The 27,948-nt window shown below is 59.1% G+C and overlaps 5 protein-coding genes across 5 annotated transcripts; 3 read left to right on the plus strand and 2 right to left on the minus strand.

Annotated features, from left to right (window-relative positions):
• Nucleotides 1-1,286: 1,286 nt before the first annotated feature.
• BESB_048730 (hexokinase) lies at nt 1,287-4,198 on the plus strand (the record flags this gene model as incomplete). The annotated part of the gene is made up of 9 exons (XM_029363324.1): nt 1,287-1,337; nt 1,682-1,759; nt 2,121-2,326; nt 2,448-2,637; nt 2,803-2,961; nt 3,119-3,316; nt 3,440-3,567; nt 3,680-3,893; nt 4,016-4,198. 9 exons carry the CDS (start codon nt 1,287-1,289, stop codon nt 4,196-4,198), a joined length of 1,407 nt encoding a protein of 468 aa, XP_029220690.1.
• Nucleotides 4,199-5,988: 1,790 nt separating this feature from the next.
• BESB_048740 (uncharacterized protein) lies at nt 5,989-7,021 on the minus strand (the record flags this gene model as incomplete). Its single annotated transcript, XM_029363325.1, has 5 exons — nt 5,989-6,042; nt 6,103-6,213; nt 6,266-6,414; nt 6,471-6,693; nt 6,755-7,021. 5 exons carry the CDS (start codon nt 7,019-7,021, stop codon nt 5,989-5,991), a joined length of 804 nt encoding a protein of 267 aa, XP_029220691.1.
• A 2,098-nt stretch (nt 7,022-9,119) lies between these two features.
• Nucleotides 9,120-11,910, plus strand: BESB_048750 (uncharacterized protein; the record flags this gene model as incomplete). The annotated part of the gene is made up of 3 exons (XM_029363326.1): nt 9,120-10,279; nt 10,692-11,156; nt 11,838-11,910. 3 exons carry the CDS (start codon nt 9,120-9,122, stop codon nt 11,908-11,910), a joined length of 1,698 nt encoding a protein of 565 aa, XP_029220692.1.
• A 1,560-nt stretch (nt 11,911-13,470) lies between these two features.
• Nucleotides 13,471-15,734, minus strand: BESB_048760 (uncharacterized protein; the record flags this gene model as incomplete). The annotated part of the gene is made up of 4 exons (XM_029363327.1): nt 13,471-13,795; nt 14,351-14,847; nt 15,191-15,243; nt 15,653-15,734. The coding sequence occupies 4 exons, from the start codon at nt 15,732-15,734 to the stop codon at nt 13,471-13,473; spliced, it is 957 nt and encodes a 318-aa protein (XP_029220693.1).
• A 1,827-nt stretch (nt 15,735-17,561) lies between these two features.
• BESB_048770 (chloride transporter, chloride channel (ClC) family protein) lies at nt 17,562-27,079 on the plus strand (the record flags this gene model as incomplete). The annotated part of the gene is made up of 7 exons (XM_029363328.1): nt 17,562-18,925; nt 19,461-21,397; nt 21,924-23,117; nt 23,675-24,012; nt 24,773-25,108; nt 25,545-25,651; nt 25,990-27,079. 7 exons carry the CDS (start codon nt 17,562-17,564, stop codon nt 27,077-27,079), a joined length of 6,366 nt encoding a protein of 2,121 aa, XP_029220694.1.
• Nucleotides 27,080-27,948: the final 869 nt, after the last annotated feature.

The following is a 27,948-nucleotide window of genomic DNA, read 5'->3' on the forward strand; positions in this document are numbered from 1 at the left end:
AGCCAGCAGCCTCGTCGGCCGTTCGCGGCGAATCTTTGGCGGGGCTGTGAGTGGGGCGGAGGCTCGTCCCCTTACCGATACGCCAATCCCTACGTGGTTAATCCCTCCGCTGCCAATCCCCAAGTGGTCACTCCGTCCGTTATGCGTCTCTCGTTCGAGTAGTTCTGCAAGTATGTTCTGCGGAGGGCCTCGACGGAGAGCGGCTGGGCAGTTCCTGGGCCGCTGCTCCTTCTCCTCTGTCGGGACTTACCCCTTTTGGATCTCTCGGGAGCATCGAGGTCCCGATGGAATCAGCTGTGGCCGGCCGGTTGCACGGAGACGCGAGCGCTGTGTGCATGCATTTGGGTTGAAAATGCCTTCTCCTTGCGGAAGAGTTCACGCTTCCGCTGCCCGAGTCGACGCAAGATCCTTTCGCAAGGCTATGCTCGCCCTCGCGGAGGGGCGGAATGCCAGCGGCACACGCTTGCACATGCGCGGTTTAACAACGGGAAAGCTGATCTGGCTTGGGGGAGCGGCGGCGGGTGCTCCCCTCTTGGACGCGCGCGGGCAGGGCGAGTGCTTTCGAGAGCGTCTTGCCGCGCCAGGAGGACGGGTTCGCACCCTGCCTGTAAAGAGCTGCGACAGAGAGGACGACGCAGCTGCCGAACGCCGTTCTATCACTTCCGTAGGAATCCGGAAACAACTCGTGGAACTTCATATCCAATTTTTGCACGGTTCATTGCCGGCGACTACTATACCCTCCTGCTACCTTGCGGCGTATCTCTCAACTGATCTCTTTAGGGAGCTCCCCTATTATCCTCCAACCAAACTGTACAGGTGCGCGCGGTTTTCGCAGGTCGGGTTCTCTGTGCGTCGGCGCGCCTTCGCCGCTCCGATTATGTATCTTCCTCTTGTGTGTCCACAGTTCTACTCATGCGCACTTTGAAGTGAAAATCCATGCAGTAAATTCGCCAAAACCCTCCTTTTGGTCAGGCGCCGCCACCCGGTCCGCGCAATCTGCCGTGCCTGGCGTCGGCAGGTCCGGACGCGCCGTCGGCATACGCGTCGCATCCCGTATTTGCTCTTGCTTCTCAACAGTTTTTGGGCGGGTGAAGTTGGTTTTCCACCTTTGTCGAACGCCATTCGGTGCCGGCGCCCGCTTTCAGACCGTGATACAGCCGTACGGGTATGTAGCGGTGTGCAAGGATCCGATTCCTCATGTCCTGTGGAGTATGTCTGTCGATTTTCGCTGCCTGCAGCAGAATCGTGCGTCCTTCGTCACGTCTTGCCTAGTCCTCCCAGACAGAATGCAGCCCCGTCAACCCGGCGATGAAGCTAAGCAGCAGGCGGCTCTCGAGGTACGCAGAGACTGCATTCACTGCTTCAGGGGAGCGTCTAGAGCCCCCCCCCCCCCCCCCCCGAGTGTGCTGTCGTGATTTACCTCCGCAAACTGCAGAAAGGGGATGCTGTGAGGAGGTCCGCCCGCCGGCCCGTTTCGCTTCCTAGGGCGCCTTTGTAGAACGTCCTCACTGGAAGCCAGTGGGCAGCGGCGGGGGCTGCGACATATCTCCGGAACACGACGAGAGTTCGTCGCGAGGCGCTCAGAGTAGTAGGTGTCGCCCGGTGGTGATCGCACTATGCTTCTCCAGCACCGGCAGGCACGATGGTTGCCCCTTGAATCCGTGTGTTTGTGGGGTCCCAGGCCGTCAGAAAGATGATGACTCCGACGAAGGAGGTTCTGCAGCAGCTGCAGCAGAGTTTTCTCGCTGAGATCCAACGGGTTAGTCAGGCGACACAAGCAGTACCGAAGCCCGGACCATCGATCTGTCAGCTGCGGGGATGTGGGGACTCCCACACCACGACCCCTAAAACAGGGGACCGCCTTTGCAACTCGGAGTGTCTGCCTTCACCTTTAATGGCCTTGTAGTGGCTGCCGCAGTCTTTCAGTTCCCTTCAGAGGCTTCGACATGGTGTCAAACTGTCTAGACGTCGCTCTGAGTGACCAGCAGGGGCCGATGTGATGCGGGTGGAGCCGAAGTTCAGTCTTCACAAGTCAAAACACTGAATAACAGGCGTGCTTTGCGAGGCTTCGCATATACTTTTTTGTGTGCTCACTGACGGTTTCGGGTGCGAATTCTCAGGGCCTAGCGATGCACAAGAAGCACGGCATCAAGTGGGTGCCGGAGGAGTGCTCGATGAAGATGCTTGACAGTTGCGTTTCGCATCTGCCCACCGGAGCCGAAGTTGGCGAGGCGTACGCGATCGATTTTGGTGGCTCAACTTGCCGTGCCGTCAGATGCTGTCTGATCGGCGGTGGTAAAATGACTGTCGAGCAGGACAAAGTCTGGTGAGTAGAGAATCAGAAAAATACCTGGGGTTCCAGTTTGTGTACTGCCGCAGTGTGCCACTTGCACCGCAGACATTTCAATCAGTATCAAGTTCCGCGTGGCGCGCGCGTGTCTGTGCAGCTTGCGAAGCGCCGAACATCGGTGCGCCAAGGGCTTCATGGACAAGCAGGCCGGAGGCAAAGAGTTGTTTGACCAGTTCGCCAAATGCGTCCGCGGGCTGATGGAGCGCTCCGGTGACCTGAAGAAGGCGGAAGACGAGAAGAAGCTTCTCTCTGTTGGGTTCACGTTCTCCTTCCCTTGCGCACAAGCCGTAAGTCCAGACATGTCAGGTAGACCTGCGTGCACAACGCGGCGGATGTGATGGCGAGTAGGTGACATTCAGAGGTTCAGGCGGCTGTCGGCGAGGTGCGCGGCGAGCTTGTGTGGAGCCGTGGTGTACTGGAGCGGAATGTTTCCGTGCTGCCTTGCGGTTCAGGCGCTTAACTCCAGCTTCCTCATTGAGTGGACGAAGGGATTCGAGACGGGTCGCGAGAACCCGGACCGTGTTGAAGGCAAGGACGTTGCTGTGTTGCTCGCGGAGGCGCTCGAGCGCGCGAACGTTCCCGCTGTTTGCAAGGCCGTTGTCAACGACACCGTAAGTGCTCAAGTGAGGAAATGGAGAGGAGGCCCAGTTGATCTCGACACTTCAGGGCTGGGGGGGCTTACGAACGACAGGCAGGGTGAAGAGACGTACTTTTCAGGTGCAAGGACGTGCACATAGTGACGCTCCTGTTTGTTGCACGTATTCGCAGGTTGGCACACTGGTGTCGTGCGCATACCAGAGAGAGCCAGGCGCTCCGGAGTGCTGTGTTGGCATGATCGTTGGTACTGGCTTCAATGCCTGCTACGTGGAGCCCGAGGCCGGCGACTACGGCTACACGGGCACGATCGTCAACATGGAGGCAGGAAACTTCAACAAGGAGCTTCCTCGCAACGAAATCGACGTCGAGGTAGGCGCGCCGAGCTTTGTGCATCACTCAACCTAGGAGAAGACCTGTCGTCTGATGGTAGAATACGTCACTGGGTGCTCCGCCTCCAGCGACTGTTGAGCCTTGTTTTCGCATTGTGTTCAGGTCGATGACAAAACACACAACAGAGGCAAGCAGCAATTCGAGAAGCTGATCTCCGGTTACTACATTGGCGAGATTGTGCGTGTTGCCGCGGTCAAAGTCTTCGGGGACCGTGCACCCGCGAAATCGAGGTAAGCTCGGGTGTCGCGGCTAGGTTTCGGCGCCACTATGCACACGCATGGGTGAAGGTGTTGTGCAGCTTCTGTCTATTGGCCGTGTGCTGTGTCCTCTGTATGGTTTCAGTGTCAGGCACTCGATCCACGGTGAAGTGGCGTCGCTGATCCGCGACGACCTTAGCGAGGACAAGGCTGCCAGCATCAAGGCGATGCAGGAGTGCTGGGACGCAACTATGGATATCGAGGACATCAAGTGCATGTGGGAGATCTGCCGGCTTGTTTTCGATCGCTCAGCTGCCTTCGCTGCGACGCTCGCAGTTACTCTGTGCTCCAGATCAGGGGTAGGTCGGCGCATCCCGAAGAGGCCTTCAGTGGCAGTCTCTCGGTTGTAGTTGTCAGTATGCGTCGAATCACAAAACCTCACCGTCAAATGTGCTTGTATTTTTTCGCTTGTGTCGTGCAGCGACTGGAGAGCGGAGCCACTGTTGGTATCGACGGCGCGTTGTACGTCAAGAACCGGTGGTACCGTGAATGTGTGGACTACTATACAACTCTGCTCGCGGGAGAATTGGCAAATAACATCACGTACTGCATCGCCGATGACGGCTCAGGCAAGGGTGCAGCTCTCATTGCTGACGTTGCGTAAACAGTGGCGTCGAGCTTGGCTCGCGATTCGATCCATGGCAAAACAGTCTAGTTGTCTGGGAACAAGTCGATCTGATGTACCTACTACTACTGAATTTCAGAACATCTTGGTTTCTTTCATTTGGCGTGGGTTCGTCTTCTCGTGGAGACGCAGGATTTTTTCGTTGGGTGGAGAGAGTCTGCCCTTGCAAGCTGCGCCTTTTATGGGTTGCTTGGAAAAGGTCGCTTTCTGCTGCCCGGCACAGTGTGCTGCTGTAAACGGGCTCTCGTTCATGGTGACGCGCGACTACCGTTCAGTCCGGGCGCATGCGAGCATGAATGGGCTCTCGGGTCTTCCACTTTCCTGTATTTTGTGTAGACAACACAAGTTTTTGCGGGCGGTTTCATTTAAAGCGTTTTGGGTACGCGGCACTGGGAGGTGTGCATATTAAAGACTTAGAGGCAGATCGCACTCAGCAGGGCATCGCAGTCCAACATCACAACATGGGTGCCCCCGGATTCGTTCGGGTTTTTCAGAAAGCCTATCTCGTTTGGAACTGCAAGCACAGTTTTTGGCGAACAAGTGCTGAGATGTGTCGTTCGAAGTCTATCGTCGGGACCCGACGGCAGTTCCTGTGTAAAAGAAGGCGGTTGTCAGCTGTTGCAGGCCCTTTTTGTTGTGAAGTCTTACCGCAGCCGGCGACGTCGCTCCGGTGCAGTCGTTGGAGGCGGGCAAGACTGCATTGTCTTGCACGTATGTTGTCAACCGAGTGATCGGTTTATTGGGGTTCGCACTTTCGGAAGGATATGGTGCACTCGAAAGGGTAGACGGGAAGATCGAAAAACTTGCTGCTGAAGGATCAGGATCCTGGCTGTTCGCTCTTTTGTCAAGGATTTTTGGCAGTGGGGCCTGGGAAAGCGGCATGGTGGGGAATCCTGTGTTGACAACGGGGTCGGGCGGGGTAGAACGCGGCTGGAAACCGTCGTCTGTTGAATGTTCAGCTCCCCCCCCTGTGTCCCTGTGATCGATAGTGCTATCACCTTCTCGCAGTGTGCTCGATATCGTTTTCCCCGGTTCAGCTGGTTTTGCAGGGAAGCCATTTGGTGTGCCTGCGTGTTTGCTTTGTTTGTCATCTTCGGTGCCTATATCGGGATGTGGTCCTGATATTTGTTCAGCTGCCTCGGCGTTGTGTGAATGGCTTCTAAGGAGCGTGCAACCGGACTCAACGCAGTGAGGGCCCTCCCGAGCTGCGGGTACGCTCCGGTCCGCGTCCGCAGGCTCGTTTGATCCGTGTGTTTCTGTCATACTCTGCGTCGCGAATAGAGAGCGGTCCATGTCTTTCTGAGAGGGGTGACAACTATCCAGCCCTGTGTTCGTATGAACAGCGGGCAATATCTCTGCCGTGCGATTCAAATACTGCGTGTGGGTCGCGGCTCCCACTTTCTGCGGTCCCACGGTGACGTGAGCGTCATGCTCCGAGATACATTCTCTGATATTAGCCAACTTAAACGCACTGCTGGGAGTAACAGACGGACTGCGGTTCCGCTTTCGAGCGATTCGTGGTGACGCCTCATGCAGGCCGTCTACGGTAGGCCTGTCTGTCTCGGGATGATGCCCACGGAGGCTGGAATAGTGCAGTTTTGTCAGCCGCAGTGTCTCTAGTACTGAAGCCGCTGGGGAGTGGCCCTGCGAAGAAAAAAAGGTAGATCAACGCTCCCTTGTAGTCTGTGGCTGACGTACCAAGAGTGTTGCACCTGCATCGCTGCAGAGACGGGGTTAACGAGCCAAACGAAGTTAATATATGCCAGTAGTTACCTTTTTAGGTACGCAGCACGTAGAGCCTCAGCCAGTTGCTCTCGGGATGCCTTTCCGCGCCAGCATTTCAAGAGTTTTTCGTCCTAACTTCTGAACGCGAGGAATCTTACGGAGAGATCGGCAATCCGCTGGCACGCTCGATTCAGATCGTCGTTCAGTTCCTTTCGTCGTTCTTTCTCAACAAGTAGCTGCTCTCTGAGGTCTTCCGCACTGGCAGACGACTAAACGGTTTGTTTCATGTGCGTCAAGAAAGGTTTTCGTCAAGTATCTTACCGCGACAAGTTTTTCTTTCAGGGACTCAATGCGTTCCTGGCATTTCCGCTCTTCTGCCTCGCGGTCTGTGATCGCTGCCTTTAGTGCTGTTAATTCATTTTGCATCTCAATTTGCTTGTTCAGCACGTCATTTCTCTCATTGTGCATCTCTGGAATGAGCGTCGATTTTGGGCGTAATAGCTGCATGACACTAGGGGCGGCATACCGAGCAGCGCGCGCTCAAGTTCCTCAAATTGTTTTGTAGCTTGGCCGTGCACTAGGATGAATTTCTCGAAAAGTTTGTTGGAGGAGTCTAGACCGTTGTCCCGTTTGGCTGTCAAGCTCTTGCGTGCCTCCAATTCTTGCTTCACAGAATAATTTTCCATTTCACATTCTTTCAGTCTGGTCTGGGTTGCCTCAAGAAGGTTTTTAAGATTATCGCGGAGCGCCTGCGGCCATCACATGCGCCAGTTACCTCGTGACAGCGACCGAAATTTCTTTGTAGATTACCTTCAGTTCCTCGTTTTCTCTTGCAATGACGTGCGCGCTTTCGGCCGTGTTGTCACACTCAGTGGGGCGGTCAACGGTCGCCAACTCGAGCTCCCTAGCATTCAGGTTAGATTTTAGCAGGCTGATTTGCCGGCGCAGTTCTACGCATTCCGCTTTTTTCCGCTTCTCGGACTCCCGGAGTCTGGCGGCTTCATCAATGATTTCAAGAAGCTGCGCTTTGTACCGTGTTATTGTCAGAACGGCCAAACAGCTAGTCGGTTCCACCATTTTGTCGAAGTATTCATATTTACTTTGATGGCGGCGGTCCGCGTCGAGAAGCGCAGCAATGGCCCTTCCGCCACGCGGGTGCACGCTTGCTTAGAGGCTTAAGAAAACCAACACAGATGTAGGAGTGTGAGGTAGGAACTCCTTTCTGTTCTCCGTTGCGAAGACTGCGTCGTTCGTGAGGTATCCTTAGCTCTACTGTTGCTGTCATCCACTGTTTGGCGCAACGGAAGTATGTACACGTCCAACATTCGACACCCTCAGACGACCAAAGAGAATTGATGGCTCTGTACCATTCCGAATCAACCGGGTGGCGATACGTAGTTTTTGCTCTTTTTGAGACGTGAACCAGCAACGCACGAGCACACCCCGCTTTGGCACCCTGTGTTTTATGCTCCGTAGGTGCAGTGCGCTGAAGCAAGGTACGGACACCGGATGCCGTGCTCGCAGTTTGACACTATCCCGCATTCCAGTGTATCGAATGCGGCGTAAAACGACCCACAACTGATAGTGCCGATCAGGGTGCCTCCCGTGTCACGAAGGAACTCTCTTGCCACACAGAGTGGCTTCCGTCCTCAGGATAGGCTATTCTATTCAAAAGGAACACTAGTAAGACTCATCATCGAAAGAAACAATTCAGCAGTGTTGTTGGAGCTGTCGGTTGCGTTTTTTTGGCAAGGACATCTCAGTGTTCTTTTGCACTTCTTCTCGGGGGATAATAGCGCTAGTACGCATGGGTAATGGTGCCCTAAAGATTGCCCATTGCGGCCGTGTGCAGAATCGAGCTATTTCACTAGCATTATGGTGGTCAGCTCCGGCACACTCGGGGAATACAGTTCTTACGACCAGCTGTGGAGCATTTTCATGTAGAGTGCGGCTAGACAAACATATCTGCAGATCATATAAGAACGCCGAGTCGTCAGCATTCACCTACGCAAAGAGCCAGTGTACAGCGTCGTGCCGCGACCTCGCCAGGCTTTTTCAGTCACAAATATCAATGGGACACAAACCGAGTTCCAGTCCGTCGAATAGCAAGCTGCTACCCAGTCTTGAGGAACGCTCTTCGCACGAACGGAAGGGACGCTCGCAGACCCATCGAAGCTAGCTCCTCGATAGACCTCCATCACACACATCCGTATATAACTTCACCGCATACCGCATTCATATAGGCTGTAAACATCTCAGTTCCGCAGAACAAAATTGGCACTGTGCGGTAAATAGGCGCAGGATAACCATAGTGGGATTCATCGAAAGATATGCATCGTTTAGACTGCATCCTACTACGCAGGCACACGAAGGACGTCCGGGGGTGCCGCATGCAATATGCGGTCCCTGGCGGTGCCTTCTTGGAGCAGCCCGGACTCAGGCATGCACGCGCCGCAGACCAGGGACCTAGCAGTTCCAAGAAAGCGATGGTGTCTCGAGGATCTCCGACTACGTGGACAATCTCTCTGCCAAGTACTGCCCGTTTAGAGAGATTTCACGTCGACACAGATTTTTTCGCGCCTGCGGTGATTGCCAGGTTCTCACAGCTGGTAGTTTCGACCTTGGTGTAGCTGTCGATCCTTTGTCTGCCGAAATGGTACCCCCTAGAACGCTCGGAATGCGTTGGCTTGCTTGATTGTCGTGGAGGACCATACACGGCTCGAAGGCCCCCGGGCGTCCGTCTTCGCATCCACTAGCAGGACGTCTACTGTCTCATCTTGCGGTCTCGTCTCGTTTGCGGGACACAGGGAAAAATGGTCCTGCGTTCTGTCAGAGCAGGCGGAGCACAACTGCGTGGCCAGTGTTCACTACTTCACTTTGCCGCGCCCTTCAAAGTTTTCGAGGCTACGTGCTTTGGATAAGCTTCAAGGTCTCTTTCTGCTGGTTCTGAGAGCCACCGTTTGTGCGGTGATCACCTCCGGTCTCTACCCTTTCGACGGTCGTGTCTTCCGCCAAGCGTTTCAAGTTTGGCGACACCAAAGCAGCGCTCTGGCCTAGCTGTTATGCGCGCTTTCTAGCGCGCTTTCTACTTCGGGGATCCACGCTGGTCTCGTGGAACTATCCTCGGGAACCAACCAGCAGCCGGGGCGAGTCTTCAGAGCGCCTCCTCTCCACCATGCAGGGCAGGACGCCCAGACCCCCTGCCCCGTCCAACCCATGGGAAGACAGAACACGGCGCCCCGTCCCCCAGGGATGGGCCGTTGTGCAGACACCGGAAGACGTGCGCCATCCTTCGACGGGGCACGCGGCGCCGGGCTATCCAGCCTGTGGACCTTCGATTACGCCTCTTTTCGCCCCGGCAGCGACAGGTGTCGGCCCGCGTCCATTTTGCGCGGAGGCTTTTCTCTCCGTAGGGCCGGTTGACAGCCATCGCAACAGCAGCGCAGGGTCGATTCACCAGCACGACTCGGCAGGCTCTGGCCTCTTCCACGGCGACGGCGCAGGATCCCCTCCGGCAGTTGCGCCGGGGGAGTCAGGAAGCGGCCGTCCTCTGCGTCCTCAGAAGTCTCTGGGCAGCCTTCGCACCTCAACGTCTGTCCCGCACTTCTTCCACTCGAAAGCTGCGTCACTTTTGAAGAAGAAGCGCGAGGGACACGAAACGACGCGCCACGGCGTGACGCGCGAGGGAGGTTTCTGGGGCGAGCTGGAAGACGAAGACGACGAGGCGGAAGACGAGAAGGAGAAAACGTCATCGCCTCGTCCACCGAGCACTTTTTCGGTTCCACTGCTGGTCGTGGCCAGTCCGTCGCGTGCGGGCCCGTCGCTTTCTCTGGGCGGGTTGTCGGGGACGCCGAGTCCGCCGTCTTCGCACCGGAGCGCGGAAGGCAGTACCCCTGCCCAGTCCGGCTCGGGACAGTCAGGGGCAGCCGGCAAGAGCGCGTCCTCTGGGCTCTCTCTGCGTCGCAGTTTCTTCCAGAAGTCCGCAGGGCGCACGCTTTCTTTGCTCGGGAGCGCTGGCGGCAGCTGCCCGGACTTCTTTGCACAGAACAAAGGCGTCTCGAATCTCTCGCCTGCCGCCAGTGTCGCCGGCGAGAACGACTCGGTAGCCTCTTCGTCCTCTGTGGGGAAAGACCTCTGTCTCTTGGGCGGCGGCTATGAAGAGAGTCCGCCGAGCTCGGTCCCGACGCTCTCCGCTGCAGGTGTTCCACCTGGCGTCCTCCAGAATAGGTTTGGCGGCGCGTCGGGCATGCGCCAAGTCCAGAGCTTCCCTTCCCTCGCAGGTTTCCAGTCGCCCGCGGAGCCGTCCCCTAGCCCGCCTCCCAGTCTTTCACGCATGTAGGCTCTCCGCACACAGGGAATCGTTTTTTTACGCCTTGAGTCTCTCCCGACCGCATCGGGGTCTCGCACGGCGGCCGATCTGTCGGCGGACAGCCATGCCGTCTCGCGCGGATCGCACACACCTAGATTCCACCCTAGCTGCTTTCTCTGCTTCCACCGCGCGTTCGGGGTTCGCCTTCCCCGACAGTCACTCGACGCGATTCCCTCTGCACGGATTGGCTGCAGCGAAGGCGTGAGGCGTCACCGCGTGGCGAAGAGGCGGGGTGTCCCCCTTGCCGGGTAGCTGCCAGTGCCGGTCGGTGGGATTTGTGGCCGTTTCTGGCCCATAGGAAGGGGGAGGGGGGGATTGGGAGTGGGGGCGTGCCGTATATCTGCCGTGGTGTGCCGCGTGTGTCGTGTTTTGCTGCAGCCAAGCTTCCGAGCTAGAGCAGACCGTGGGCACCGAGCTGGGCCCGTCTTTGGCGGCGCACCGGCGCCGGGCGGCGGGGGAAGCTGTGCCGAGTCCTGCGTGGCCGTCTTCGCATGCCTCTTCCTCCTCCTCCGCGCTGTCGTCTGCGGCTTCCTCTGCTCCGCCGCAGCCGCAGCAGTCTCGACACAGCGTGAACATCAGCGCCATTTCGCGGCGCCTCTCCATGCTCAAGCTTCGGGCCTCCTCTGCCGCCTCTTCTGCCGCGCCGGCTTCCTCCGGCGCCAAAGGCGGAAAAGCGGCGGAGGCTGGCGGAAGGCAGCGGTCTGCGGCGGAGGACGCGCGTGACACGAGCGGCCTTTTTGTCTCGCGAAAAGGGAGCGACTTCGGATTCGACGTCAACGCTCTGCGAGTGGGAGAGGTCTCTGCGGTGCCCGAGGAAGTCAACGGCAACGACGAATCAGGCGGGTACGCAGCGAAGCCCCCCACAGCAAATGTACATCATACTATGCGTCCGCATGCGCAGCCATGCAATCAGATATCTGTATGTCTATTTATTTGCGCAAGAATCAGCTGGAAGACGCAAGCCAGCGAAGCTAGCATATATATATATATATATATAAGTATATATGCCTGCAAAGCAGGTCGCCCGGGTATCGATGGCATATCCATGTATATATGTATATCTGTATGACTGCGTAGGACGAGAAGGACGAGATGGTGTCTTGTGCCCTGTGCGTAGATACATAGTTACATACTGTAGTCAAGCGAGCGCACGGCCGGCAGCATGCATTCTGTGCCTGCGTAGACACATATACATATGTATATGCTTAAACATATACATATATATATATATATATATATATATATATATATATAATTGCATACTTGTCGATGATGATGGGGAGGCCGAGAGAACAACAGCTCATAGTTATCTCGATGCACTGCTCCGTTTTGTGGCAGTTCTCTCTGCTACGCAGGCGTCTCTGCATTAGCGAAGAGTGATAAGCCTAGGGGGCAGGTCTGTGTGTCCTGTTCCCCCGCACAGGTTTCCAGGTCGATTAGAGCAGGGCCTCACGCTTCCGTCGTTTGGCTCGCATTTGGTGATGAGCTCTGTTCTTCGCTGCTGCGTTCTCGTGTCCTTTGTAGGTCCTCGGCTGAGTCTGAACATTCTGTGGACGAAGGCATTCGCAGGCGCCGCCGGCCGTCGCATACCCTTTAGACTCGCGCCAGGCATTTTCCTCCCGCGTTTCCTTTTGTTCGAGTTTTCCGGTCTCCACAGTGGAAACGCCACGTAACGCTGGATGCGGAAGCGTCGCCTGCGCTTCTGCCAGCATCTTCTCTCTATTTCTCGCTAGGGTTCCACAGAGTTCGGCAACAGGCGTCGGTTGGGCGACGCCTCCCGCCGTCTCGCTTTTCTTCAAGTGGCAGCATGTCCAGAGGGTGACTGGCGGGTGTAAATGAAAGACAATTCTTTCGTTTTGTTTTGCGCCCGGGTTTGTCGGTGGTGTCGCGAGGGCAGCGCTTCTCCTCGAGACTCCTTCAGCTGCTCTTACGTCTTGGTGCATCTCTCCTTTCGCAGGGACTCGAGGGAGATTTCCCAGTTTTCCCTGCTGCTGGTGTGTGTGTATGTAGCCGTCTCCGCCCCTTGCTCGTCTCGTTGCGCGTGCGCCAAGCTGCGGTAGACCTGCAGAGTCGGTGTGGGTGCATAGACGACTCTTGTTCTGTCTCTGCTGTTGGCCTCCTCGCGCCAGTTCTCTATACACGCGCACAACCCTTCGTGCGCGGACTCGGCGACCGCCCAGCCTGGGCGGCGCAGAAACGCGTCGTGGAGAGAAGACAGCTGTGTGGCATCCGAGAGCGCACCGCTCGCGTCCTCCGTGCATCATTGCGACGGCGGAGGGCAGAAAACCATTTCACACACTCCCTGACGCGTCCGCCTCAGAAGCTCGGGCGACGCGCGCAGGCGCGTTCTAGACGTGTGTTCGCACGACGCAGAGGCAGTTAGTCAGCCTGAGCAACGTTGGGAGCGAGTTGGACTCCTCTCTGCTTGCAGACAACTTGCCGCGCAGTCTCACGCAGCCCGAGGGGTGGGTTTCTTCACATCCTTTGCAAAAAAAAAGGCCCAAGGCGCAGGGCGTACCGGTCAGCGAGCCCCGACCAGAGGGACAGCTAGACAGAGGGCGCCGGGGTCCGCGACCTTTGTATTATTTTTCGATGTGTTTGCGAGACGCACGCCCAATCACCACGCACACGTCGCAGCGTCTAGAGTGCGTGCGTTTTCATGCAGGCGTCTCTTCTCGCTGAACCTCTGGGAGAGGCTTCTGCGCAGCCACGGCTGTCACCCTCTCGGGGCAATGCAGAAAGATTTTTTGCTCAGATGTGCGAATACGTGTCAGCGGCACCAGTATTTGCAATAGACGTCCAGTTCTGCTGTCAAGCAATAAATACGTATGTATCTATATGCGTTTCTGTAACTAAAAGTAGGGGTTAGAGCGAGAAAGCAGACGGGAGCGGCACAGCCGAAATCCACGATGATAAGGGTTTAGGGTTTACTGGATACAAGGCGGCAGAGGGCGCGACAGCGACCCGCGCACACCAGGGAGAGAAGACCGCAGAGGGCAAAGAAGCCAAGACTCAGGTGCGACAGAGAGATTCGGCACACAGAGACAGAAGACGACGCGGCAACGATGCACGCGTTCACACAGTCACTCGGTTGAGCAGAGTTGGAGCCAGCCAGACGCCGAGAAAAGGCCAGCTGCTCATCCTGCGCGTCCGTCCACTATCGCCTCGCCCCCGCTGCCCCGCGAGCGAGTCCGCGGATCTTCTCCTCGCTGTCGCTGTCCTCGTCGTCGCACTCCCGCTCGAGTTCATCGTCGCGGACGTCCAGCGGCCCAGTGTACGGCTGCGGCGGCGGCGGCCGGGGAACGTTGGGCACGTGGCTCGCCGAGTAGAAGGGCAGCGGCGGGTCGAGGCGCGGCGCGGGCCTGTGCGAAGGGCCTTCGGGCCCGTGGCGGTCGAAGGCCTCGAAGGCCGGGTGCTGCTTGGGGCGTGCGGACTCGAACGCGCCCGACGCCGCGTTAAACACCGCGCCCTCCGCCGGCTCGCTGAAGACACGCGACAGACAGCCACCTGTGCGCGTGAAGGCCCTCGCGCCGACAGGCGAAGCAGCCCCCGCACACGCAGCAGGCCCCCGAGGCGAATCCGCCGCGCAACAGACACAGCGAGGTGGCGGAAACGAACAAACGGACGAGGCGCGACAGACGACAACGCATTGGGAAACCCGCGTCAGCGCAGCAGCTCAGCGACAAAGAGCCAGAGCGCCAAGTCGCGAGAGCGGAAGAAAAAGAACCGGCATCGGCTCTGACGCGATAAGGCCAACACACGAGTCCGTGAATCTGCGTTCGCAGGCTGGGTTGATGTGTCACTTGAGGCTCCTACTGCCCGGCTCTCCCCTGTCCCACACGACTCGCTGTGGCCCCGAGAACACGCTCTAGCCAGACACATCTATCTCTCTGCCTCTCTGCACGGCATCTCTCTCTCTTTGTATTTCTCTCTCTCTCGCTCTGTGCAACATCCCAGCGAGCCGCGGCGGCTCCTGCGACTGCGCGCTCCCTCCCCGCTGAGGCGTCCCGGCGGCGGGGAGGAGGTCGCGTCTGCACCTGTTTTTTCTGGCTTGTCGCCTGAGGACGGAGAAGAGGGGCTTGTCGGTCTTCACCTCGCCCTTGTAGTCGCCGAGCATGCCGTCCATCTGCACGACGTGTTCGTGGAAGCCGCTGCAGCGCCAGGCGCAGAGGCAGCGCTTGAGTTCCTTCGTACACTCCGCGAAGCATCTCGGCGAGCAGAAACCGCCGCGGGATTGGTAGTCGAGGATTTGCCGGTGGCGGCCCATGAGGCTCACCACGACACGCCCGGCGACGCTCCGCTTCCGCCCCAGCGAAGAGACGAGGTAGGGGGCGCCGCCCGCGGCCGACCCGCCTGCATTCTGAAAAGCCGTCAGCGGCGCCTGAGGCGTCTGGCTCTCCCGGCTATTCTCGCTCAGGAAAATCCGCCGCTGGAGCGACGAAGTGCCCTCCAGCTTCGACAGCGCCGCGATCAGCAACGCGCGCCCTCCGTTGCGCCAGTCGATCGGGTAGCGCGGAACCAGGGCCGCAGGGATCTGCGCACAGAACAGCAAGGTCAAAGCAAGCACCCCAGTGGCTCAGAACCGCAGAAAAAAGGGAGAGCGCCGGCGAGGAGGAGGTCGCGGGAAAGCGGCGTGACGCAGAGTGTGAAGCACGAACACGTGACAGAAGGGACTGAGAGAAAGAGAAAGGCAGAAAGAGGGAACGAGAGAGGACGAGAGACAGAGAGAGAACGCGAGAAAGAGAAACAGACAGAACGAAAGACGGATACAGGGAGAGAGGACACCGACGCGCAGACAGAGAACCGCAGGGACAGGACAAGATGGCACAACGAGAATAGAAGAAAGAGAAGAGAAGAGGAAGGGAGCCACCCCTCACCTTGGTTGTCGGATAGACTGGGTCGTAAAGAACCTTCTTGTGCCAATGGTTGCCTGCGACAAGGAAGACAGACGCGGCCGCCCGACAGACGGATTCAAATTCGGCGAAGTGAACCGAAACTTTCCCCTAGAAAGAAAACCCTCTCGAGAGAGTCGCGCAGCCCTCCGAGAGTGTCTCCCAGGCGCCTCTTGTTCTGGGTCGCGCGGGGAGGAATGCGACTCGCGCCACGTCAGTCTTCTCATTCTTTGCGGCTCCACGAGTTTCAGGCGGTGCCTCTGCGAGAAGATTCTAAAGCTTTCAAACCTGAACCAGTCGCGAGGCTTCTCATCCACTGCCCAAGGATGTCGAGAGGCAAGAGCTGACGCGAAAGGCGAGAGAGCGAGGCGAACTGGCTGCCGGTCGGCGTCTCAGTGAGAAGGCCGAGTCGCGCGAGGCGGCGGGCTCGTTGGCTCGCTGACTCACCTCGGTAGCCAATCGGCTTCCGCCCCAGCGGGGCCGGCGGCGGCGTTGCCTTGAAGATCTTGAAGGGCGCAGGCGTGCCCATCTTGGTGAAGAAAGTCTGCTTCGGCCGAAGATACCGAAAAACGACTCGCGAAAACAAAACACGCCTGCAGCGAGGCCCCTACACACACACCAGCATCGATTAAATATGAATATATATAATTTGCATATATATATTAGGTTTATATATACGTTTTTTCTACACACACAGATGCAAGGGTTTCTTTGTGGCGGTAGAAAGGCGGTCGCGAGCAGGATGGCTTTCGGCGCGGTCCCAGTCGACGACGCGCACGCTTCGAGTGACTGGAAGCTCCCAGCACGAGGTGGGCGAGGTGCGTAGCGATGAGATGCGTGCAGAGAAGGCGGGGTGAAGGGAGGAGGAGAAGACGCTCAGCACGAGGAAGAAGACGAGCAGAAAGCGCCAGCTTTTCTCAACTCTGTGAGAAGGGGGCTGCGCCTTCTTGAAGAGCTTTCGCGGCCGCCATCGCCACTTTCATCTCCACTCCTGACTCAGCAAGAAAAAAGCTCAACAAATCAGGTGATGCGGAACCCTTCCGCGGAGAGCGTCGCGGTTCCTCTCGCGACTTGACCTATACAGGGATTCAGGCGAGCGGAAGGGACTCGTGAACGGCGAAACTTGAGATGCAAGTCGCCGACGATCTCTCTTCGAAGCCGGCCGCACAGACGCGCGAGACGCGAAATGGGCGCGCTTCAACAGGAAACAGACGATCAGAGGGACGAAGCAAACGTGAAAGTCCACGGAAAAACAGGGAGGGCTGGAGACGAGAAAATCCTGGACGTAATCACAGCGCAGAGCAGGAGGAAGCCGAAGGGTGAGACGGCGAAACGGCCGGAAGGAACACGCAGCGGACGTTTCTCTCCCCGGGCACACAAGTGCCTTGACTGGCTTTCCATGGGTCGTTCGACCTATTCCCTACGCCTTAGAGAAGAAAATCCTTTGTTTTCTTCCTCCGGAAGCCTTCTTCGCCGCGAGGCCTCTCTGCATGTGCGAAAAGAACGGAGAGAGAAAAGTTGTCCCCGCTCCGCTACGCAGACATGGCAAAACGAGGGCCGACCCGTGGCGCGACGCCGCCCGCGCTAACGCCGGTTCGCGTTGACACTCTGAGTATCATAAAAACACAAAACAGCTAGTAAATGATAAAGTCCTCATGGATCTCAAGGAGGCAGTGAGGAGAAGTTCGCCTGTGCCGTCGTCGTCGATTCGTCTATCTCCCTTCCTGCCTTGCACGGCTTCCCTGTCTGCCTCATGCAGCTTCAAAAGAGGCCCTCAAGACACGATTCATGTCACCAGAGGAGCTGAGAAGAGGATACCGTGCTTCTTTTGAATGACGGCATCAACGAGCTTTGGTAAATTACGTCTTTTTTGTCCGCATCCTTCAGAATCGGCTCTCGCACAAGACCCTGACCGACCTTGCAAGGGTTGATCCCTGGGTCCACATGCTAAGAGGGGGCTCGCCACGAGGTGCGAGAAGAAGCTGTTTTTCTCGATTTCTCTTTTCCTCTCTTTCTGTTCGTTCCTCTCACTCCCCTTGCGGCTCAGAGTTGCTCCGAGAAGAGGCTTCCCGCCTTCTCTCGCCAGTGCTCCTTCGGGGTCCTCTGGGACTTCCGCTTTCGTGTCTCCCTTTCTTCTCTTGTCTCCGCGTAAAATTTCCCAGTGCCTTGAGTCGGCTTCCGTCGTAACGGGTTTCTACGTTCGATTTTCCCCTATTTTCGCCTTTTTCTAGCTGCTCACTCTCCACGAAGGCGACATGAGCGAGGCGGCCTGAGACCGAAAACTACGCGGTCGCTTCTCTTCTCTTGCGCCTCTCCCGGCAGCTACTTTTTCGCTCCTCTGTCTGCTCTCTGCAAGATGTCATTTTTAGGCCGCAAAAAGCCACGAGACAGGACTCCCTCGCTCCTCGCTGGGAGCGAGGACGCGGAGGAAGGCGAGGTGTACGTACACCCGGCTCTGGGTTCTCCGGCTGAAGGCCGGCAGAGGGGAAGCAGCGTGCGCTGCCTACGCTTCAAGAAGCGAGAGGAGGAAGGTGGCTTGCCGTCTTCTTCAGACCTGAGTCGGCTTCGAGGAGCCGTAGACAGCTCCACGCGATATCAAATTCCGTATCCCCCGACCGCATTTTCGGAAGACAGTGAGGAGGAGCACGCGGCGCCGCGCCCTCCTCCGCGATTTCCCTCCTTTACTTCGCACTATTCCCCGTCTCCTTCGTCTTCTCTTCCGTCTGCCTCTGCGTCTTCGTCAGCTGCTTCCGCCTCTTCGTCTGCAGCGCCGTTTCCTCTTTCGTTCGCTTCATCGGCGTCCGCAGAGCCGTTGTCGCCGATCTTTGCTAGCTTGCCTTCCTCAGCTCAGCCGCTGCGTGAGCCAGAAGGCCTTCGCGTGGAAGCGCCCTCGGCCTCTGGCGCTTCACCCCGCGTATCTCTTTTTCCTCCGTCGATCTTCTCGTTCGCAGGCGGCGACGGGGAGAGCGACAACTCTCTGCGTCCGTTCACCTTGTTCACTCCCCTCTCGACGCCGTCCTCCCTGTCGTCGGGACGCGAGGACCCCGAGCGGAGTCACGATATTCCTTTGTCCGTTCTCTCGCGCAGCGGACACGCGCCCGACGCAGGGGGCACCGGAGCTGCGCCGTTCGAAAGACTGCTGCTCCATGCGTCGAGGAGAGAGTCCGCCGCTCCCTCTATCGCGGCCTCGCGCACTGCTCCCTTCTCGTCTCTCCTCCCTTTCTTCTCGTCATCAGACCGTCGCCCGGCGTCGTCTGCTTCGCGGGCACACGCGCATCGGTATTCAGCTTCTCCCGGCTCTTCTCCCACGTCTGTGCGTCCCACTGCCTCGCGCTTGGGAGCGTCTCTCTTCTCTGCGCCGTGTTCACCGTGCTGTGTGATGTGCCGAAAGGCCTTCCGGGCGCTGCGGCGTGTGCTGCAGTGTACGTACACCTGGTGCGTGGTGCCGGTGCTTCTCGTTCTTGCGGTGTTCCTGCGCCTTGTCGTTCTACTTTTTCGCCGGCTCTTCGCGCTGCTTCGTCTCCTCGTCGACCCGCTCAAGCGGTTTCTTTGCGAGCACGGAAAAACACGGCAAGCCTTCGAAGTCCTCGAAGTCTGGATCCTCGCCGCGCTCGTCGGGCTCCTGACCGGCTACTCCGCCTTCTACATTCACCACACGTCGAACTTCGTGGGCGATCTCCGCTATGGCTCCTGCCGAAACTTCTTCTGGCTCGACAGAAGGTGAGCAGCAACAGAAAACGCCCAGCAGAGCGGAACAGCTACGTGCGGCCGTGGCACTCTTGCGAGGGAGGAGATCTTATTTCCGGCTGCGTGCCATGTAGGCGAGTGAGCAGATATAAACTCAAGAAGACAAAGTCGTGGGAGAGCGAGGAGAACAGCACATACACGGAGAGCCCAGAGGCGTGTCGAGTCACTGAGCCTTAACTCGCGAGTTGACTTGCGCGGACGCATCTCGCGACTCTCCGTCGGCGCCTGCCTGTGCGGTAGCCCCTTATTCTCTGTGCTGAGTTTCACGCCAGTCGCGTTGTCTGCGTTGCTTTCTGCGTGGGGCGGTGCTCTAGTGGGTTCCGCGACCACCCTGAGCTGCCTGAGCGTGTCACGAGTTCCTTAAAAAGAGAATGATTTGTGCTGGACGTGCTGCAAGAACGCAGTGGGTTCCATGTCGAAGCAAGATAGTTGCTGGTTTTCTGGGGGAGTTTCGCGGTGGTGCGTGAGCTGATTTCTCCGCGTGTGTGGTGCTTCTGTGTGTTCCCAGACTCTGCTGCGGCTCAGAGTTCAACGTGGATTTCGCTGGCAATGCGTGTTTGCCTCCGAGGCCGCTCGCCCTCCAGCCGTCTCCCCCCGTGCGCCTGGAGGCGCTCGCGGACATCAGAGGCCCGCCTCTGGCTTCCGTCCCCGCGGCGCCCGACGCGGCGGCGTCCTCCCCGCCAGACGCCGCCTCCGCTCCGCAGGTCGCACAGCTAGAGCGGCAGAATACCTCAGACGGCGCTGCACACGCACCCGAGCGGTCGCCTGTCTCCGCGGCTGTCCCTTCGAACGTCTCGTCTTCGCCCGCGGGTTCGCCGCGGCCTCTCTCGGCTCCAGCGTGGCAATCCTGGGCCGCGGTGGTTTTCGGCCCTGCCGCGCCCCTCTCCCCGCCCGAGCGAGTTCCGCTCTCCCTTGCCCTTCCACCGTCGTCTCTTACGCCGCCTCTTCTTTCTCCAGGCCCTGCCGCGTTGTCTACCGCTTCGCCTGCGCCGCCTGCACCGCCTGCACCGCCTGCGCCGCCTGCACCGCCTCCACCGCCTCCACCGCCTCCACCGCCTCCACCGCCTGCACCGCCTGCACCGCCTGCGCCGCCTGCGCCGCCTGCACCGCCTGCGCCGCCTGCATCGCCTTCGCCTCCTGCTCCGCCTGCATTGCCTGCGCCTCCTGCGCCGCCTGCATCGCCTGCGCCTCCTGCGCCGCCTGCGTCTGCTGCGCCTTCCGTGGCGTCTCCATCGATTAGCGTCCCCAGCGGAGACTTCGGGGGAGACCGCGCGGCGGAGTCACCTGGCGGCCTGCTTTCGCCGGGCGACGGCGAAGGCGACCGAGTCCGCGGGCCGTTCATCGGGCTCCTTCCCTCTGCCTCACCCTCCCCCCTTTCGCCCCCGTCTTCTCCGCTCCTCCCTTCGGCCTCTGCTCCCGCTTCGTCTGCGACTGCACCAGGGAACGGAGCCGTCACTTCCTCTGTCCCTCCGTTCCCTGCGTCTTCTCCTTCTTCTCCGTCTCCTTCTCCTCCTCCTGTTCCTCCTCCGTCCGTCACCTCTTCACCGTCGGCATCTTCGGCGTCGGGCGCACCTTCGGCCTCGTCTCATGAGGCGTCTGCGCCGGCGGCGAGCCCAGGCATCCTGTCTCTCCCTTCCGCCGGCGTCTCGGATGCGTCGGGCGGTTCGCCGTCTCCTCGCGAATCTTCTAGCCAGGCGCTGCCTCCGCCTTCGTCCCCGTCGTCTCCTTCCGCTCCATCTGTCATGTCGGCGTCTGCGGTCTCGTCAGCTGTTCCTTCATCGGCGTCTGTCGCTCCGCAGGAGGCAGAGGCGTCTTCTCAGGGAGGCGAAGAAGCTTCTTCTCTCGAGCCGCAGGAGGAGCGCAGCGAAGGGCTGCTTCAGCCGCTCCAGGGGGCAGCGCGAGAAGGCGCGCTTGCCAATTCATCGGCGCCGAGCTCTGCAGGCTCAGGAGTCGTCACACTAGAACCTCTCGCCGCTGCCTCGACTTCAGGCGATCGAGCGAGCTCCTCTTTTCGAAGCCAGCCGCAGACGGACCCCCCCTCTCCTTCGGCGCCTCCATCTTCTGCACTTTCCTCTGCACCTCCTTTCCTGTCGTCTTCAACCGCGCAGCCTCCCTCAGCGTCGCTCAATTCGCCGCCGGCCGGCGCGCCTGCGCCTCCTGCGGCTCCCCTGACTTACCCGCGCCGCCTCGCCTCGGGGTCGCCTTCTTCCCCCCCCGCGCACCAGCCGGCGACTCTCTCGTCTTCGCCTCGCGCGTCGTCGCCGCTGGTGCCTGCCGCCTCGTTCGGCTCAGCGCTCGAGACAGCCTTGAGGGTCGCGGGACACCGGGTGGAAGCCGCTGCGCGCTTTTTCGTTGACTTTTTCTTCTTCGCGTTCGTGACCGTCGCGGCTGTGGCTGCCGCAGCCTGGCTCGTCTGTGCGCTTGCGCCGAAAGCCGCGGGCTCAGGTAAGCGAGGAAGCAGCGAAGAAAGCGTCAGCCGCTCAACGCAGGAGCGTTGAGAGCTCGGGCTTGGCAGCCGCAGAAAACAGGAGACGCGGCACGCGCACTCGCCGTCTCGCTCGTTCCCTGCCGCCCTTCCGCGGGGGGAGAAGGGCGCAGGACGAAGCCCTGGCGTACGCGAGCGGAGAACTGTCGCGGTCGACTCGCAGGCTCCTCGCAAGAAGACACACATTTTAGACGCAAATTTCTCGGCACACATTCCTTTTTTGTGAAACACGCTTTCGTTCTCGCAAGAAAAGACCGAGCCGGATCTCGCCGAAGAGAGCGCGTGCCGTGCCGCCTGCGGTCTGCACTTTCGACTGTCTTTCGATTGGGGTTTCAGCTTTCTCAGCTTCATGGATGTATCGGCCTTCGAGCCGCGGCCGCCGCGCCTCTCGCGTCGGAACTCTCGTGTTTCCCCCCCCCCCTCCCCCCCGCCCGCCCCCGCGCTGCATTTGACTGCGTCGTGTGGGTCCGTTCCGTCTGGCTGCAGGCATCGCGGAGGTCAAGGTGCTGCTGAACGGTTTCCGCAGCCTGCCGCACGTGCTGGAGGCGTCGGTCCTTGCCGTGAAGATTCTGGGGCTCTCGCTGGCGGTCGGAAGCGGCCTGGTGCTGGGCAAGGAGGGACCGATGGTTCACGTGGCCTGCTGCTGGGCGCAGCTGCTTCTCAAGATCTTCTCGCCGTCCTCCGCCGCTGCCTCCTCTTCCTGCTCTTCGCGCGCAAAGAAGGCTGAAGCCTCGCTCGCGCTGCCTCCTCGCGCAGACGCAGCCGACGGAGACGCAGACGCAGACATGCCGCCCGCGCCGCGGGGAGCGGCCGCCTCTTCGCCGCCTCCGACTCGGCCGCTTCTCCTCGGCGCGGGCGGCATGTCTGCGTCTGCTTCGACGGCGGTTTCCGGGGGGGCGTCTTGCGCGGCGTTCTTTTCGGCGGCGGGGCGGGCGCGTGCGTCGTCCAAGTCTCGCGAGGAGAATGTGCAGAAGCCGCTGCTGGCGGCGGCGAGCGCGGCGGGGATGAGCTGCGCATTCGGCAGTCCGATCGCCGGCGTCTTGTTTGCGTTTGAGGAAATGGGGGCCTCCGACTTGCCCGGCTCCGCGCTGTGGCTCTGCTGCTGCGCCTGCGTCTCGGCGTCGATTCTGCTCGAGATCCTGAACGCGCAGCTGAGTCCGAAGGACACACGCAGCACCTTCTACGCGGCCGGGTTCGCCTTCTTCTCGCCGTTCGCTAAGAACGGCAACAGCAGCCTCTGGCTCAAAGACAGCGTCGACCTCTTCCACACCTTCGAGGCCATCGAGCTGCTGCCCTTTGCGCTCCTCGGAATGATTGGCGGCGTCCTCGGCCCCGCCTTCATCTCCCTCGCCCTCAAAGCCAGCCAGTGCCGCCGCAGAAAGCCCCCGCGACCCGAAGGCCCAGGAGGCGCAGGCGCGGGGGGCGAGGGCGACGGCGCACAGAGACGCGGCGGCGGGCGCGCGAGCGAAGAGACGGCCGAGGCCGAGAGGGAGAGAGCCTCCGCGGAGGCGGGCGCCACGACGCCAAGGGCCCGCAGCAGCCTGAGGGCGGTCGCCGACGACTTGACAGCCATGTTCCAGGCCCTAGGGCCTGTCGCGGACTGCGTCCTCGTCGCGGCCGTGACGGCGTTGGTCAACTTCATGATTCCCATGGCAGGCGCCTCTTCCAACGACTTGCTCGGTGAGAAAGGAAACAAAGACGCGGCTCAAAAGCGCGGGGCGTCGCTCGCGCTCTGTCCTCCATTTCGCCTCCTCGCAGCCGCGTCGAGTTCGTGGAGTACGGTGAGGGCGCTTGCGGCCGCCGGCTGGGTCTCTTCGCTGAGGCTTGCCTTCGGTTCTGGCGTTGCTCCACGCCTCTCCTGCCAGGGGAGGCAGCTTTCCTCATACTATTACATATACTTTCCTTTTACATACCTACCTGGGCGTATTCATTTGTCTGCATACGAATACGCCTGTGTATGTATACATGTATTCGCGTCTCTATACAATTACTGGCAAATATGTGTGCGTAAAGGCGTGGATATGCCTATGTCCAGGTTATATCTGTATATATGTTGATCTATCTGACCACCTATCTGTATCTTTGTATCTACCTATATATACCTGCTTCCGAGTATCCAAGCATATAGGGCTCTCGTCACATTCGATAAGCGTTTGATGCCTTTCGTTCTCACTCCATTTCATGGTGTGCGCAGCAAAAGACAACACAGCGAAATGTCGCTTCCTTTCTCTTTTCAGAAAACCTCTTTTCTCGGTGCACGACGTCTTCGTCTGCGCACCCTTCCACCGATCGCTTCGGCATGTGTGTCGCGCCGTCCGCGCATGCGCCTCTCTCTTCGCTCGACTCCGCCGCCGCGCTCCCCTCCGCCGCTTCTCCGCCCTTCCTCGGCGGCGCAACCGCCGCGAACCCTTCTGCGCTCGCCTCTGCAGGAGATTTCGCGGCGCCGGCGTCCGCGTACCGCATCGATTCCGAGACGCTGGGAAAGCTCTTTCTTCTTCTCTTTGTCAAGTTCTCGCTGGCCGTCGCCGCCTTCGGCCTCGCACTGCCCGCCGGGATCTTCGTCCCTGCGCTCATTGTAGGCTCAAAAAAATGAAATCCAGAAGGCAAAAATCAACAGAAAGGCTCGCTGGGAGGGCCCTGCAGCGAGCGAGACAGGCATCGGCAGCCAGGCGGTGTGCAGAAGCGGCCAGCCGAAACCGCATTTTCATCAGAAGCTCTTTAGAGCGTGGCGGGGGGAGCAGTGACTTTTTTCCTCCAGTGTTGCGCCGTGTGGCGCGGTGCGCGACTGAAGGAGACACATGACTCAGAAGGAGAGAGAGAGAAGAGGGAGGGAGAGAGAGGGGGGGAAGGCAGCGCGCCGCAGTCCAACGAATGCACACGCGCATAGGTCTCATTGCATGCTTTGAAAGGAGAATATGGTAGCGTCTTTGTACCAATATAGGTGGTATCTAGTATCCTTCTTGGCGTAACGCTGAACCGCCGCACGCGTCTCTAATCGGTTTTCCTGTGGATCCTTGCGGGCGGCTATTCGTTGCGCCTTGGGAGTTAAAGAGTTTGGTTCTACGCCTTGTCTCCGCCGCACGCGTCGCCTCTCCGCACCCGCCTCCTTGAGGTCTTCCCTGTATGCAGACACACGCACATCCGTCTACATACAAGCGTATATGCACGCATATATATTTGCATATATATATATATATATATATATATATATATATATTTTCCGCATATACACATACATACACTGAACGGGCATACGCCTAAAACAGGTGCATGGATGTGGCTCTGTACGCCTTTGTCGTAAGTGTGTCTGTCCGTCTGTCGCTGGATTTCTGCAGATCGGCTCGGTGTACGGGCGTCTGATGGGTTTGTTGATTCTGCGACTGAATCTGGCGTACAACTGGATGCCTGTCGGCCCCTCGCCGAGTCGGTACGCGCTAGTCGGCGCTGTCTCCTTCCTCTGCGGCATCACGCGGATGAACCTGTCGCTGGTAATCCTCATGATGGAGATATCGTCGCAGGCACTCGGCTCGCCAAACTCCTCCGCCTTCGGCCTCCCCTTCCTCCTCGCCCTCGGCGTCGCCAAAGGCGTCAGCAGCGCCATCTGTGGCTACTCGCTCTACGACGGCCTCATCGTCTGCAAAGGATACCCCTACATGTTTCACACGCAGGAGGTAAGCCAAACACCCCGCGAAACTCAATCATCGTCCTACAGCACGCGCCGATACCTGCGGCGCCGGAATCTCACTCGGGGCGCAGCGAGGCCGCCTGTAATTTGACGTGGAGACTGGAGCCGCTTTCCTCGCGCCGCGCGGCAGAATGTTTGCGCGTTTCTTCCTCTCTCTTGCTCTCTGCATCCATGGGGGGGTAGGACAAGGTTTCGCTTCCTATGGTTTTCCTTCTTCGACACCTAGCCTCAGAGGCTTGGAGTCGCTTTCCCTAATCCCCGCGTGAATGGGGCGCGTACTTGCCTTACCGGTTTCATGCTCGGTGACTCTTCTTCTTTCTCCGTTTCCTTTCGTTTCTTCTTGCCTCTCTCGCGGGACAGCCTGCGCTTCTTCTCATGGAGTGTTGGAGTCTCTTGACAAGCGCGTTTTCTTTTTCTTTCAGGTCTCGTTTTCGAATCTACGCGCAGAGGAAGTGATGGAGCGCAACGTCGTGTGTGTCGCGGTCTCCGAGCGCCGCACACTCGGCGAGCTCCTTCATCTCGTTTCCAAGTACGTTTTTTTTTTCGATTTTGAGAGATGGCATGCACTGCGAGCCATACAGCCTCGTCTGCAGTCAAGACACGAACACTTGGGCGCGTATCACGTCATGTACATTCACATACACAGCTCTGTATCTCTTCTTCTATCTGTTTTTGCGGCCGTGCGACATGTTTATTCCCCAGCGCACAGTTGATGTCGTTTTGGGTCTGTTGGAGGATCCGCTGCCCTCGTGCAAATAGCGCTCGGGCGCCGGGGAAAGAGGCTCGCATGTGGCGGGTTTTTTTCTCTTTCTTCACCCCGATGAGACGGGTGCGCGGCGAGCTGCGCGCTCTCTTCTGTGGGTGCAGATACCCGTTTGAGGGCTTTCCAGTCATTTCTGACTCCGAGACGCGCCTGGTCGTCGGCTTTCTCAGCTCGCATCGGCTGCGGCAGGCGCTGCACGAGCTCCTGAGCCTGCAGCACCGCTTCATCCACGCGCATACCTTCGTCTCCTTCCGCTTCTCGGGCGAGCGGAGACGCGGCACGGTCTACCTGGTGTACAGACACCGCGACGAACAGGAGCGCTACCTGCCGCTGCTGCGAACCACAGACGCGGACGACGCGGCGCAGCGCGAAGACGAAGAAAACGAAGAGGAGGAGGAGGCGCGCGGCACAGGGAGCCGGTGGGCGCAGAGAGGCAGCGAGGAGGCGAGAGGCCTGCCGCTTCGCCTCCTCAAAGGCGGAGCGCGGGAGAGGGAGAGTGCTGGCGAGCCTCCGCAGGCCGAGGGCGGAAAAGCGAAGCGCGCGGCGGTGCCGTGGCTCGCGTCGCTTTCCGCGCTTCTCCGCGCGCCGAGAGGCTCGCCGCGCGACATCTCCGCCCAAACGAGCGTAGAGCTCCTTCCGCTCTCCACGGCGTCGTCCCCGGGCTCAGACTCGGAGGCCGCCTCCTCCCCGCCTCGCGCGGCCTCCTCCACTTCGCCTCTGGGCGGCCCGCCAGCGGAGTGCCTGTCGCCGGGCGCCGAGGCGCAGAGAGAAGGAGACAGCTCCGCGTCCGCCGTGAACCCCGCGCGCGGCGGCGACGCGCCGGCGCGCGATTCAGAGGGGGCGGCGAGGAAGGGCGTGCGAAGCGGCGGGTTTGAGGATAGAGCGGACGCGGCTGCGGCTGTGGCGCGCAACGGGGCGGAAGACGCGCGAGAGAGAGACACCGCGCGCGTGTTTTGTCGCCTGCCGTCGCTTGGGCGCGCGGACGAGACCAGCGCGCAGAGTTGGCTGCGGGGCACGCCGCAGCCTTTGGCGCGCGATGCAAAGGCGGAGGCGAGCGCAGAGGAAGACGTAGAAGTCGTCGACGTGCGCCTCGATCTGTGGGGCCTTCTCGACGAGAAGCAGCCGCTACAACTCCCTCCCGAGACGCAGCTCCTCGACGTCTACGGCACCTTCAAGCAACTCAAGTGCTCGTAGGCGACGCGACACCGCGCCAAACCCCTGTGGCGACAGGATTTATGCGCCTTCATATATATATATATATATATATATATATGTAAAATAGAGAATGACATATTTACAGGCGTATAGGCACGCATGTGTGCTGTCTGCGTTCTGTGAAACGGCTGGAGGCATGTCAGTGAATGGATGCTCACTCGCTGTCGCGCTCGCATCGATACACGACAGGCAAGTGTCTTCATCCCGTGTGCACACACTGCCATATATATATATATACATATGTATTTAAATATATATTTGTAGTTGCATATATTTATACATGTATATGTAGGTGAAGAGGGGAAGAGGGAGATCCTGCGGAGTCTGTATTGTGTGTGCGGAGGGACAAGTTGAATTTTTTCATCGACTTCGTTTTGTCGTCTTCTGACGCGGTCACGCGTGCACTCTCGCCCCTTCGTCTGTTTTGGGTTTCGACGAGAGCGACGGCGGTTTTTTGAATGCGTATTTTGTTTTCTGTCTCTATGCAGGTTGTGTCTGTTAACGTCCCACGGCAGCCTCCAGGGCCTCGTGACGAAGAGCTCCCTCATGCCATACATGCGCTTTAAGCACTTTCAGGCCGGCTGAGGCCGCGCGCCGCACTTCCTTCAAAGAGACGTTCCCAGAAATTTTATAACGAGATATCGTTGCAGAGCGCCTCGCCCGGCGCGCCGCGCGTGTTTCTGATTCAAAAACAGAATTCTTTTCAGCCTTGAGTACAGGTTTGCGTTTTGTTTCTAGGCATGGCGCCAGGGTTCGGCGGCGGAGGCTGCAGAGTGCGCCGTGCCCCCATCGCGCGCTTGTGAAGCTTTTCTAAAGGAGGAGGGGAGAGGCAGGCGAGACACAGCTGT

Source organism: Besnoitia besnoiti, chromosome III (genome assembly GCF_002563875.1).
Source record: "Besnoitia besnoiti strain Bb-Ger1 chromosome III, whole genome shotgun sequence".
Taxonomy (NCBI): domain Eukaryota; phylum Apicomplexa; class Conoidasida; order Eucoccidiorida; family Sarcocystidae; genus Besnoitia; species Besnoitia besnoiti.